The sequence below is a fragment of the Paramisgurnus dabryanus genome, chromosome 9, assembly GCF_030506205.2.
Source record: "Paramisgurnus dabryanus chromosome 9, PD_genome_1.1, whole genome shotgun sequence".
Lineage (NCBI taxonomy): Eukaryota > Metazoa > Chordata > Actinopteri > Cypriniformes > Cobitidae > Paramisgurnus > Paramisgurnus dabryanus.
Window position 1 is genome coordinate 11,673,656 of NC_133345.1, and position 13,152 is coordinate 11,686,807.

The 13,152-nt window shown below is 39.7% G+C and overlaps 1 protein-coding gene across 1 annotated transcript; it reads left to right on the forward strand.

Moving 5' to 3' along the window:
• The first annotated feature begins 1,372 nt into the window (after positions 1–1,372).
• LOC135769435 (extracellular calcium-sensing receptor-like) lies at positions 1,373–11,721 on the forward strand. Its single transcript, XM_073815652.1, has 7 exons — positions 1,373–1,584; positions 1,871–2,159; positions 2,237–2,980; positions 3,073–3,300; positions 4,680–4,803; positions 7,089–8,004; positions 11,400–11,721. The coding sequence occupies exons 1-7, from the start codon at positions 1,373–1,375 to the stop codon at positions 11,719–11,721; spliced, it is 2,835 nt and encodes a 944-aa protein (XP_073671753.1).
• Positions 11,722–13,152: the final 1,431 nt, after the last annotated feature.

The window sequence follows — 13,152 nt, forward strand, 5'->3', positions numbered from 1 at the left end:
ACTCACCTGTATACTTCCCTGTACGCCCAAGAGCTAAAGCCCTGTGTACTTACCGGTATACTCACCTGTACGCCCACCAGTTAAAGCACTGTGTACCCACCTATATGCCCACTAGTAAGCCCAGAAGCTAAGGCTCTGTGTATTCACCCGTATACCTATCTGTACGCCCACAAGCCAAAGCCCTGTGTTTTCACCTGTATACCTATTTGCATGCCCCTCTGTGAGATGGAGAGACCAAGTCCAGAGCACGTACCTGTATGCCCACTTGTGAGTCGAAGAGACCAAGTTCAGAGCACTTACCTGTATGCACACCTGGGAGTCGAAGAGACCAAGTGCAGAGTACCCATCTGTACGCCCACCTGTGGATTGAAGAGATCGTGCCCCGGAGCACCTACCTGTACCTCCCACCTGTACGGACAGGAGCTGACGTCCCGAGCCGCTCACTACACCCCCCCAGCTGCAGAAGTTTTTATTAGTTATCCTCCTCCCTTCCCCCTTTTAAATTAAAATAAAGTTTTGTTATCATTTTATATCCTCTTGTCTGAATGTTCATTGGGGCATTTCGGGAACTCCTCGGGGTGGACATAGAGGGAGGAGCGTGACCCACGGTATTGGTGGTCCGCTCCAACCTGTGACGCATCAGTAACGAGTTGTTCCCTGAGAAGGGATCAGAATGCTGCAGTTGTGGCCTAATAGTTAGAGAGTTTCCCTTGAACAAGGCACCTGTCCTCCATTAATCCCTGGCTCCTACAATGATAGCTGCCCACTGCTCCAATAGTGTGTTCACAACTTGCAGTGCATGTGCACTACTCATCGGATGGGTTAAATGCAGAGGTCACATTCCAAGTATGGGTTACCATACGTTGGTCATTATGTCCCTTGCACTTAATGCTATGGAAATGTTTCATTTTTTCTCACTGTCTAAAACACTCGTGAAAACATTTCTATTTATAGACAGAGAGTGGTCAAGTACTGTAGCAAGCCGAGCTATCGATACCATCAACTGGTGCCTGCATTACATGAATGAATTAAATTAGATGCTGATTTTTCATCTTTCTGACAGGCATATGTAACCTAAGAGGGTGCAGAACACTTTGACTACTCCAGGGGCAAATTCTAAGCAAGGAAACTAAAAGGGTCTCCCAATTGCCTGATATTTGCAAATTCTCCTTTTCCACACTAATTTTCATGTTTAAATTTTCCTTTCTGCAACGAAAAATGAATGTCTGGATACAGGTACGCTGACAATATTCCACCCCTTCATGACTTGGTTTATGCTATGCCCTATGAGATCACTGGCTACTGTCTATAAAAATACATCCACTACTGGGTCAATCACATTTTGCAGCTGCAGGCAAGCTAAGTCTTGAGGATGTTCTTTTTTCTATGCACACTTGTGCTCTTTCATCACCCTCTATCTGCAAAGGCAGAAAACACTATTTGCCGAAAGATGGGAGACCCTACATACCCCGTGTTTTCTAAGGATGGAGAATTTAATATTGGAGCAATTTTTCCAATCCACAGCAAAGAAAGATTACCTTCATTTAAATTTACACAGAAACCTCAGCTTCTATCATGCTCTAGGTTTGCCATATTGAAAACTATGTTAAACATGGTAACACTTGTTGTTGTATTTGTTAACATAAACAATATCACAATGAACTAACATGAACAACTGTAGTGGCATTAACTATGGATGAATAAATGCTGAAATCTATTTCGATCTTAGTTTATGTGTTATTAGTACATGCTTTATGAGTTAATACAAATACTATTGTTAACAAATACAACCTTTTTGTAAAGTGTTACCCTAAAACACTAACGTAATTAATGCTCATGTTTTTAGTCTTCTGTTTTAATGTTTTTACAGTGTGAATCTAAGAGATTTTCGACTGGTTCAGATCATGATATTTGCAATTGAGGAGATTAACAAAAACCTTTATTTACTTCCAAATGTTTCTATTGGCTACAACATTTATGATAGCTGTGGATCAAGACTTTCTTCTTTGAGTGCAATTATGGCAGTGATGAATGTCCAGGACATTGCAGCAAGGGAGAAATGCTTTGGACAGTCTCCTATACATGCTATTATAGGAGAAACAGAGTCTGCCACAACAATTATTCTGTCTAGAACCACAGGACCTTTCAAAATTCCAGTGGTAAGAGGCAATTCAAGTAAAAGTTAAATAAATTGCTAATGACTGACAACTGACTTTTATTGACTTTTCTTTTTCAGATAAGTCACTCAGCCTCATGTGAGTGTCTCAGTAACAGGAATGATTACCCTTCTTTCTTCAGGACTATTGCTAGTGATTATCACCAGGGCAGAGCACTTGCACTTTTGGTCAAGCATGTAGGTTGGACTTGGGTTGGAGCTGTGAACAGTGACAATGACTACGGGAACAATGGAATGGCCACATTTCTGAATACAGCACAGGAGGAGGGAATTTGTGTAGAGTACTCTGTGAAATTTTACAGAACAGAGTCGGAAAAACTCCAAAAAGTGGTAAAAACAATGAAAGATGGCACAGCAAAAGTAATTGTTGCATTTGTTTCATTTCTTGATATGGGATTGCTAATTGAGCAACTTAGTATCCAAAACATTACAGGCCTCCAAATGATTGGAGTGTTTGGATGGATAACTGCAAATAATTTTTTCACTCCAAACACTTTTCATGTGATGAGAGGGTCACTGGGTTTTGCTGTGCGAAAAATCAATGTTCAAGGGTTTGGAGATTATGCTACAAAAACATTCTGGGAAACTGCTTTTCCATGCTCAGCTAGAGATCAATCTGAATTAAATTGCAGCAGATATCAGGATCTACTTGAGCTAAAAAATTACAATGAAGATGTGTCTGAACATAGATATTCAAGTAATGTCTACAAAGCTGTCTATGCTGTGGCTTATGCACTACACAGTCTGCTGAAGTGCACAGGACAAGAAGGATGTGAAAAGGGCCTGACAATACAACCACAGAAGGTAGACTAGAAAAAAGAAAATATAAGATAAAGTCATCCCCATTTTAATCCACCAAACTGCTTCAATCATCATGTTGCAAATCTTTTCATTAGGTGGTTGAGGCTCTTAAAAAAGTCAATTTCAGTGTAAAATTTGGGGATCGTGTGTGGTTTGACAGCACTGGTGGTGTAGTGGCCCAGTATGAAGTTGTGAACTGGCAGAAGGACTCAGATGGAACATTTCAATTTAAACCAGTGGGTTACTATGATGCCTCACTGCCTCCTGACCAGCGCTTTGTACTTGACACAGAAAACATAATCTGGGCTGGAGGACAGTTGGAGGTAAATAACCTGTTTAACTGAGTTGTAATAGGAGTTGTTTAAACTGGGGAAACATAATATAAACATAAAAATACACTTTTGTATTGAATATAAATGATTTTACATTATTTGATTAGTCTAAAAATTTGTCTGACTTTAATCTCAGAATTCTGACTTTAATCTCAGAATTCTGACTTTAAACTCAGAATTCTGACTTTAATCTCAGAATTTGAATTCTGACTTTAATCTCAGAATTCTGAGTTTAAAGTCAGAATTCTGAGTTTAAAGTCAGAATTCTGACTTTTTCTCAGAATTCTGACTTTTTCTCAGAATTCTGACTTTAAACTCAGAATTCTGACTTTAAACTCAAAATTTGATTTCTGACTTTACTCAGAATTCTGACTTTATTCTCAGAATTCTGACTTTAACTCTTTCACCGCCAGCATTTTTAAAAAAAGTTGCCAGCCAGCGCCAGCGTTTTTCATGATTTTCACCAAAGTTTAATGCCTTCCAGAAAATGTTCTTCTTTAAATATATAAACATACATATACCAAATGAAAGAACAGACCCTCTGCTTTCAAACAAAAAAAACCGTTTCATCCTACCTTTAGTGGTTCTTTTGCAATCAGCTTTTGAATATGGGTAGGTTTTTGCAAAAACACCATATTTTGAGCAAAAAGCAGAGATAATTCAATTTTTGTGACAGATTTTTCATAGAGATCATACTCAGAGCGATCTTTAAAACAGACACGGACATGCAGCAGCTTGCCATAGGGCAATACTTCCGGTTTTAAAAAGTTGCGGAAGGGTGGATAATAGCGGTATTGCGGAAAGACGGAAAATCTCGTCATTGGCGGGGAAGCGTTTTCTCTTAATTGACGAGATATGTCGTCAATGGCGGGGAAAGAGTTAATCTCAGAATTCTGACTTTAATCTCAGAATTCTGACTTTAATCTCAGAATTCTGACTTTAATCTCAGAATTCTGAGATTAAAGTCAGAATTCTGAGAAAAAAGTCAGAATTCAAATAATTTTTTCACCAGTGGCCCTAATCCTCTTCCGTACTGTAGGCATAATGTAGTGTTGTTAAAATATCTTAATCACAGGTATTTCTGAGCTTTATAGGAAATAGCTATCAATATATACAATCAATTATCTTTATCAAATTTTTGATATTATATAAATATTATAAACTATTGACAATAATAAAACACATATTTTTCTTTCAGTGTCTTTACAATTCTCAATTTTCTTTTATTTTGCAGTGCGCATTTACATTATTTTTTATTAAGCTTCAAAAAATGCAATAATCTTTTTTTTAATTATTGAAATTTTGATCTTTATTTTTTGAGGTTTGTATAAAAAGCTGATTGTACAAATGTTCTGTATGTTTCCATGTAGAAACCAAGGTCTGTGTGCAGTGAGAGTTGTCCTCCAGGCACTAGGAGGGCTACACAGAAAGGAAGACCTGTCTGCTGTTATGACTGTATTCCATGTGCAGATGGAGAAATCAGTAATGAGACAGGTAAAAGTCTGCTCGTTTCATAGACCTGAAGAGAATTGGTTAGTTGCTCTCTTTTTGTTCCCTTTCGAGGGCACTCTACACTGCGTCATGAAATGACACATTGGAAACATGCCAGCAGCTTGCGCTTTTGTGAAATCTCTCCTTAGCTCCTGAGGTTGTAAATCAGTGTATCGTGTATGCAGGTTTGGGCATTGCTAAGGACCCTAGCTCACTTCACATTGGGACACTGTTCACTAATTTTCCTGAATGTTCCGTGATTGCTTAAGTGTGTTGCTATAAATTACAGTTGTTATTCATCAACAATCGGCATATTTAACATCTTGCTGACTTAAGTTTTAAACATCTGTTAATGTATATTATGAAAAACACTTCAAGCAATTTTGATTGGAGAACTTCAAAAAAATCATGTGATTTATTGTAAAAGAACATATGGGACCATCGATGCTCACTGGTTTTTGCAATACATTGTGGGAAATTTCTGTACACGAGTGATGGGGGAACTAGAAGGTATAAAAGAGAAGTGTAAGCAGAGCATGCCAGCTTCTGCAATTTCACCAAAGTGTGAAAACTCTCTGTTTAATAAATAAAATGGACAGTTTGTTTGGGAGCAGAGTATGCTCAGTCAGCTCTCAAGAGAGTTGTTATCAGGTAATGTTCACATGCCTTGTGGTTCGAGACCCACATCAGCCGTGGAACTCGCAAATGTCTGCTGCCACCAGGAGAGATTCAGGAGCCTGCATTTACCCCCCCCCCAGCAGGTGGCCCATGCATTATTGTTTGATGAGTCAGTCAATGTAAATGTGCCTCACGGATCAAGCCCCAGCCCAACGGTCTATAAAATGTCTTAGTTCTGAGAAATTAGACAGTCTTACACATAACCTAGGAAATTCAGAGGAATTCAGGGTTAAAAGCAACAACCACAGGCCACACCAAAAGCAGCCCCTGTTCGGGGACAAGAAAACTTCTGCTCTCCCGGATAGCCTTCAGTGAATTATAGCTGTCTATGACGCATCATGATCAGTCTCTACCTTAAAACATTGTAGAACTAGTAAATCTGTTTTGAAATACTGTAGTAATTTCCCAAGAAGGATGAAGCGTGGATGCTCATTTTCGATCTCAGACATCTAACTTTGGGGACATTCAGGTTCACCTTTGACCATTCCTATTATTGTGGCCAGTACCAGATCCGAGAACTGGTTTGCGGCAGCATCCAATGTGATTCTTTGTGGTCTGCTGCAGATGAGACCATTACAGTGGTGGCTTAAAAGCAAGTGGTTTTCATTGAGGGACAAACCGTTTCGATTGATCATGGTTATGCGCTGATGCCTTTGTTTCCTATCAATATGGAAAAATATCAGGTTCCTGAGCAAGGCCCTGACACTATAGGAGCAATGTCCAAGGGTAATAATTTCAACATATGCGTCCCTCACAGGCTTGGAAGGAGTTGTGGAAGGCTATTCAGCCAGAGGACATTGGAGAGGGCAACATCTTTATTGGCACATAAATTATCTAGAGATGTTAGCTGTACTGAAAACAATGAATTACTTCCTCCCAGTTCTCAGAGACTGTATTGGTGATAACAGACAATGTAACAGTGGTCTCATATATAAATCATCAGAGAGGTCTGAAGTTATGCCATCTAGCACATCAGGTCCTTCTCTGGGCCCATGAGAAGTTTTTCCCTGGAGTTGTGCCGACATCCTGTTGAGACAGGGGTTAAGACCCGAGGCAATGCCTGTATGCTTTTCCACTGATTGCTCTGCTTCCAGAAGTGTGTTTGCCTAGATGTGATCAGTCTTATTCTGGTAGCCATGTTTTGGTCAGGCCAAGTATGGTTTTCAGATCTTCTGGCCCATGTGGCAGGACCACCTTTGGAGATTCTCCTCAGAAAGTACTTTCTAACTCATGTCAGAGTTGCAAGACTAGCATCTCTTTACCATAACTCCATGTTCCTGTAGCGCTTGTTTTAAAGCTGGCATGATCTGTTAACACTTCATTTTAATCCTTTCAGTTCCGCAGTCGACATTGATGTCAACATGCCGCACTTTTATAAGGATTGGAAAAGTTCATAAGATACAAAGATTTCACATGAGCACAAGCTGCTAGCGTCTTGCCAATGTGTCATTCCATGATGCAGCATCTCGTTCCCATTCTCAAGGAATCATTGTTACATAAATAGCTGAGACATTCTCCTTCTAACGTTTATTTTGAAATTTCATATCAATAAAGTTGATAAGTGGAATCATTTTCTTCTTGTCTATAGTGATCACAATCTTTTCTTCCAGATTCAAATAACTGCCAGCAGTGTCCAGGGGAATACTGGTCTAATACTGAGAACACTAAATGTGTGTTAAAGGTTGTAGAGTTTCTGTCATTCACAGAAGTTATGGGAATAGTGTTAGTCTTTTTCTCTCTGTTTGGAGTAGGAATAACTGTACTGGTGGCCATCCTGTTTTACAGTAAGAAGGACACTCCCATAGTAAAAGCCAACAACTCAGAGCTGAGCTTCCTATTGCTCTTCTCATTGATTCTGTGTTTTCTCTGTTCACTTACTTTTATTGGTCGCCCCACTGAGTGGTCCTGTATGTTGCGTCACACAGCGTTTGGGATCACTTTTGTTCTCTGTATCTCTTGTGTTCTGGGGAAAACTATAGTGGTGTTGATGGCATTCAAGGCGACACTTCCAGGAAGTAATGTCATGAAATGGTTTGGGCCTGCACAACAGAGACTCAGTGTTTTTGCCTTCACACTTATACAAGTTCTTATCTGTGTGCTTTGGCTAACAATATATCCTCCTTTCCCTTATAAAAATGTGAAATATTATGAGGAGAGGATCATTCTTGAATGCAGTTTGGGTTCTACTATTGGTTTCTCTGCTGTGTTGGGTTATATTGGTCTTCTGGCTGTCTTGTGCTTCATTCTAGCTTTTCTGGCTCGGACGTTGCCTGATAACTTCAATGAAGCTAAATTCATCACATTTAGTATGCTCATATTCTGTGCTGTATGGATCACATTTATCCCATCTTATGTCAGCTCTCCTGGAAAATTTACTGTAGCTGTGGAGATATTTGCTATTTTAGCATCAAGCTATGGTTTACTATTCTGCATATTTGCACCGAAATGTTATATCATCCTGTTTAAGCCTGAACAAAATACAAAACAACATTTGATGGGAAAAAACCTAAACACTACTGAGAAAAAGTAACATGGTAACATTGTTGTGCAGTATATCTAGACAAGAATAAAATAGTGAAAATGCAACTGTGTTAGTTATATCAAGAAATAGTGGCAACACCAAAAGATTTCATAAATTCAAACAAAAAAATTTGCCTGTGTGAATTCTTTTTTGCATGATGTTTCCCTGCTTAAATAAATTTAATACATTTAAATAAAACCATTTGTATTACAAAAGAAAATGAGTAAAAAGAGTCTCTGACATAAAAGGTTATGATGCTGTCAAAAGGAAAGCGATAAGCATAAGAAATGAGTAAGGAGCAAAAATAAAAACAACAAAAATGTTTAAAGAAATCTTTAAAGTTTAAGGCAACCAGGAAGGACAGATAAGCGGAAATGATGTATGAGCTGGAAAGCATAAAAGGGCATCCGGTGAGTACAACATTAGCTTCTGTGCCTTCATCAAGTGTGTTGTGTTTTGGTCAAGTGTTTCTTATCATGTAAAAGAAGTTTAAGCATTTTGTTTCTCCTAGCCCTCACTTTACTTTGGGCAAGGATACACATGATCTTTGTGTGATATGTTTGGTAGAGGAGCACACGTGGTCAGCTCTTTTCTGTAAAAAATCAATTCCTCGATGCATCGCAATGCAGACGTGGACGATTCTGAATCGAATCACAAATGTCAAGAAACGATTGTTAAAAGTTAGTTTACAAAATAATAATGTGACATTATCAGAATTAAAATGCGGAACTCAACTGGGGAAGCGGTGCTGCACATGGACAGCTTGAAATCGTGCAATGCATGAGCACCTAAAGCAGAGCTTACACAAGTAGTCAAGAAAGAAAAAAAAACTAATACATCTATTCAATTCAATTCAATTTTATTTATATTGTGCTTTTCACAATTGTTAATTGCTTCAAAGCAGCTTTACATTAATAGATGTAGGACAAGCATAAAAAAGCGAGCGTAGTAATAATGTAACGTATGCAGTAAAGTATTAAGTTAAGCCAATGGTGGCAGACTCTCCAGGGGATAAAAAATAACCCTAGGAGAAAAACCCTCCTGGTGTAATGAGCGTGAAACTGGTTAGATCCAAATGCTGGTTTTATTGAGTAATCCACAAAACAGGCAAGGGTCATACACCAGGCAAACCACAACATCAAAGGCAATCCAAAATCAGTAGTCAATATTCCAGGTGTGGTTCAAGGCAGGCAAAAAACAATCACAGAACAATAAACAGGCACAGGTCAAAAACAAGGCAAGACAGAATAACAGGATAAATAACGCTCAGAATTGTAGACCAGGCTAGCAAGACTTCACAGTGTGTGAGTGTGTGTGTGTGAATGGATTAAATAGTCTAGGTGATTACTAACAGGAAACAGGTGTGGTGAGCAGAGGTGTAAAGTACTCGAGTAAATGTACTTCGTTACTGTACTTAAGTATTTTTTGGGCTACTTTGTACTTGTACTGAGTATCAAAAATATAAGCAACTTTTACTCTCTACTCAATTACATTTTTGATTGGGTATTTGTACTCTTTACTCCACTACATTTGAAATGACACTTAACGTTACTCGCTACATTGTTTATTCGTCAAATAAAAACGAGACGAAAGTGTCAGAGGGTGATGATGGATAGAATCTGTGGTCGCGAGGTTACACGCACACACACACAACTTCATTTGGCGCTGCGCAGAGCTATCGTATAAATCAAAGTACTGCGAGAGCGAATCAAATGCATATGGAGAAGTCTGGTCTCGCGGTACTTTGATGTCAAACGCTGAATGGCTTGCGTTGAGCCACCGTAGCGGGACATCTGCATGCTGCGTATGTCATAAACGTAGAGAAAAGTTCGCGTCTGGTCTGAGAGAAGAGATAAAGAGCAAACATATGGATGCATATCACATTTGCTTCAGTCAAGGGACCCTTTGTTAAACTTGTGATACTACAATCAAAATAAAAGTGATGCGCGATTGCAGGAGGGTCATCCCGCAACTCAAAGGCAAGCACAAATGTTTATATACTCTGATGCTACCTTATCAGCTAACCTGAGCTTGTACATAACTTGATATAACTTACTATATAAGCCAAAATAAACCAGTGAGGTCCTGTACTGATTGCCCGATTAACTTAAGTACATTATAAGATTGATAATAAGTGTACAATTTTACTGTCCTCACATTTAATCAAGTATGCTGTAATGTATTTACTGTAAAGAGGGATGCATGACGGAAGAAATGTAGTGCACTTAATGTGAGATGGTGTTACGTACTACATGTGTTTTCAATTAATCTTTCAAATGAACAACTTCACGTTTTTAATATGCATTATCATATTTCTGTTAGTGTAATTTTAGTTTACTGGAATTTTTTAAATATTACAATTATATATTTTTTAGGATAGGCCTATATAAGAATATTTGGTAACACTTTACAATAAGGTTCATTAGTTAACAGTAGTTAATGTATTAACCAACTTGAACAAACCATGAGCAATACATTTGTTACATTATTTCTTCATCTTTGTTAATGTTAGTTAATACAAATTTAAGCTTTAATTGTTTGTTCATGTTAGTTCAGAGTGCATTAACTAATGTTAACAAGATTTTAATAAAGTATTAGTAATTGTTGAAATTAACATTAACAAAGATGAATAAATGCTGTATAAGTGCAGTTCATTATTAGTTCATGTTAACTAATGTAGCTAACTAATGTTAACTAATGAACCTTATTGTAAAGTGTTACCATATATTTATATCACAAAGTTAGGCTATATATTTTTCAGCATGGCACATTCAAGTACACAATGACACTAGACTAAAATTAAATGGGTTTAAATTAAATTTAATGTAGATTTCTAGACTAAAATCTCATGGTATTTAGTTGAATAAAATTAGACTAAAACTAAATCAATTCAGATGACAAAAATATGACTAAAACCTAATTAAATTTTAGTCAAAAGACTATGACTATGTTTAATCTGTGTTTGTTCTGCCAGGTCAAAATTTTGAGGTGTTTGATTTCTTTTCTATATTAGGAAATAAAACCTCATAAATAAACTTTCTTAGTTTTCACTGCCCAGACCTACAATGTCTCTTTGTGTTGAGGACTAGTGCATCTTTGAGCCAACATTCAGTACGAGTAAAAATACTTGAGTACTTTTAAATTGGGTTACTTTAATACTTTTACTCAAGTCGTATTTAAATTGGTGACTTGTAACTTGTAGTGGAGTAATTTTTACAGTAAGGAATTTGTACTTTTACTCAAGTATGGCTTTCAGCTACTCTTTACACCTCTGGTGGTGAGGAACTGGTAGTGCAAGGGATGATGGGTAATGTAGTTCGGATAGTGACAGATAAGAGAAACCACTGTAGGCCAGTAGAGGGAGTTAATCTGGCTCACATAACAGAGCCCCCCCCCCTAGAAGTGGATTCCAGACACTCCTCAGGAAGTCCAGGAGGGTGGTGGAGCCGAAACGGAACCGGGGGAGGGACGGTGGGCTAGATCCATGTAGTGGCCAGGGAGAGGCCAGGGAGACGCCGGTGGAGCAGGAGACCAGGGAGGAGCCGGCGGAGCAGGATGCCAGGGAGGAGCCAGCAGAGCAGAAGGCCAGGGAGATGCCGGCGGAGCAGGAGGCCAGGCAGGAGCCGGCGGAGCAGGAGGCCAGGGAGGAGCCAGTAGAGCAGAAGGCCAGGGAGGAGTTGGCAGAGCAGAAGGCCAGACCAGAGACCAGAGTGAAGCTGTAGACCAGGGTGGTGCTACAGACAGATCCAGAGACCAGTTCAGATCTGACAACCAGGTTGGAGCTGCAGGTGTAGTCGTAGAGAGAAAGATCCAGGTACCAGTGTTGGACTGGAGACCAGAGTGGAGGTTTTCTGGGCCTGCAAACAGGGACAGGGGAAAGAGAGAGGCTGGCAAGGCCAGTGAAACAAAACAAATTTGGGCATCGCCATCTTGGGCCAGGCAGAGAGTTCAGGGTGCTTGGAGACGGCCATTTTGGACCAGGCAGAGAGTTCATAGTTGGCCCTTTTAGGCAGGACAAACAGTTCAGTATCAGCCATCTTTAACAGGACGTATCGTTTAATGTCAACCATTTTAGACAGGGCAGAGAGACTCTGTGAATCAAGCATGGCCACTTTAGCAAGGGTAGAATGTCTTTGGAAGTTGTGAGATTGAGGATTCATTGAGAGTCTATGGGGGTTGTATATGGCTATTTTGGCATGGGCAAAGAGTTTTTGGAACTTGGAATTGACCATAATAGTTGACTTACAGGACTCAGGGAACTCAGGAGCAACCATTTTGGCCTTTTTCAGGAAACTCAGGAGGTCAGAAACGGATAGCTCAGGGGACTCCAATTCCAACTTTTCAGCCATAACAGAAAGTGCACAGGACTCATGTGACCTTGGAGATTCTGATGATTCACTTGACTTTGGTGCTTCGCTGAACTCTAGTGATTCACTTGTGACAGAAACTGCATAAGGCTCAGGTTCGGATCTTCCAGCCGTGACTGGGAGTTCAAAAGACTCAGGTTCATGAACTTGAGGGATCTCCTGGGAAACAGAAGAGCAAGAAGCAGATCCAGTGTAACACAAAGTCAGTGTAATCTCACATGATTCAGTTGATGCAGATGATTGGAATGATGCAGTTTCTGTTGTAAATACAGAAGATGCAGGTGCTGCAGAGGATGATGCTGCAGAAGAGGATGCAGAGGATGATGCAAAGGAAAATGCGATGGATGATGCGGTGGATGATGCAGATGGCTCAGGAGATGATGCAGATGGCTCAGTAGGTGATGCAGATGGCTCAGGAGGTGATGCAGATGGCTCGGGATATGATGCAGATGGCTCGGGAGATGATTCAAATGGCTCGGGAGATGATTCAGATGGCTCAGGAGATGATCCAGATGGCTCAGGAGATGATCCAGATGGCTCAGGATATGATTCAGATGGCCCAGGAGATTATTCAGATGGCTCAGGAGATGATTCAGATGGCTCAGGAGGAGATTCAAATTCCGGTGAACCAGACAACTCTGTTGAATCAGATCCAGTCGAACTGGACAATTAATGTGACTCAGACGACTCAGGTGTGACAGAAAATGCATGAAGCTCAGGTTCAGACCATCTAGTCGGGGTAGTAAGTGCAGAAGACACAGGTCTGGATCTTCTAGCCATGACAGG

Excerpts from the sequence above, each read along its gene's own strand:
- LOC135769435 (XM_073815652.1), top strand. The coding sequence starts at position 1,373 with ATGTTCTTTTTTCTATGCACACTTGTGCTCTTTCATCACCCTCTATCT. Across the intron at positions 1,585-1,870 it reads CAGCTTCTATCATGCTCTAG|TGTGAATCTAAGAGATTTTC; the intron begins GTTTGCCATATT and ends ATGTTTTTACAG. Across the intron at positions 8,005-11,399 it reads CTAAACACTACTGAGAAAAA|AAGTGGATTCCAGACACTCC; the intron begins GTAACATGGTAA and ends CCCCCCCCCTAG.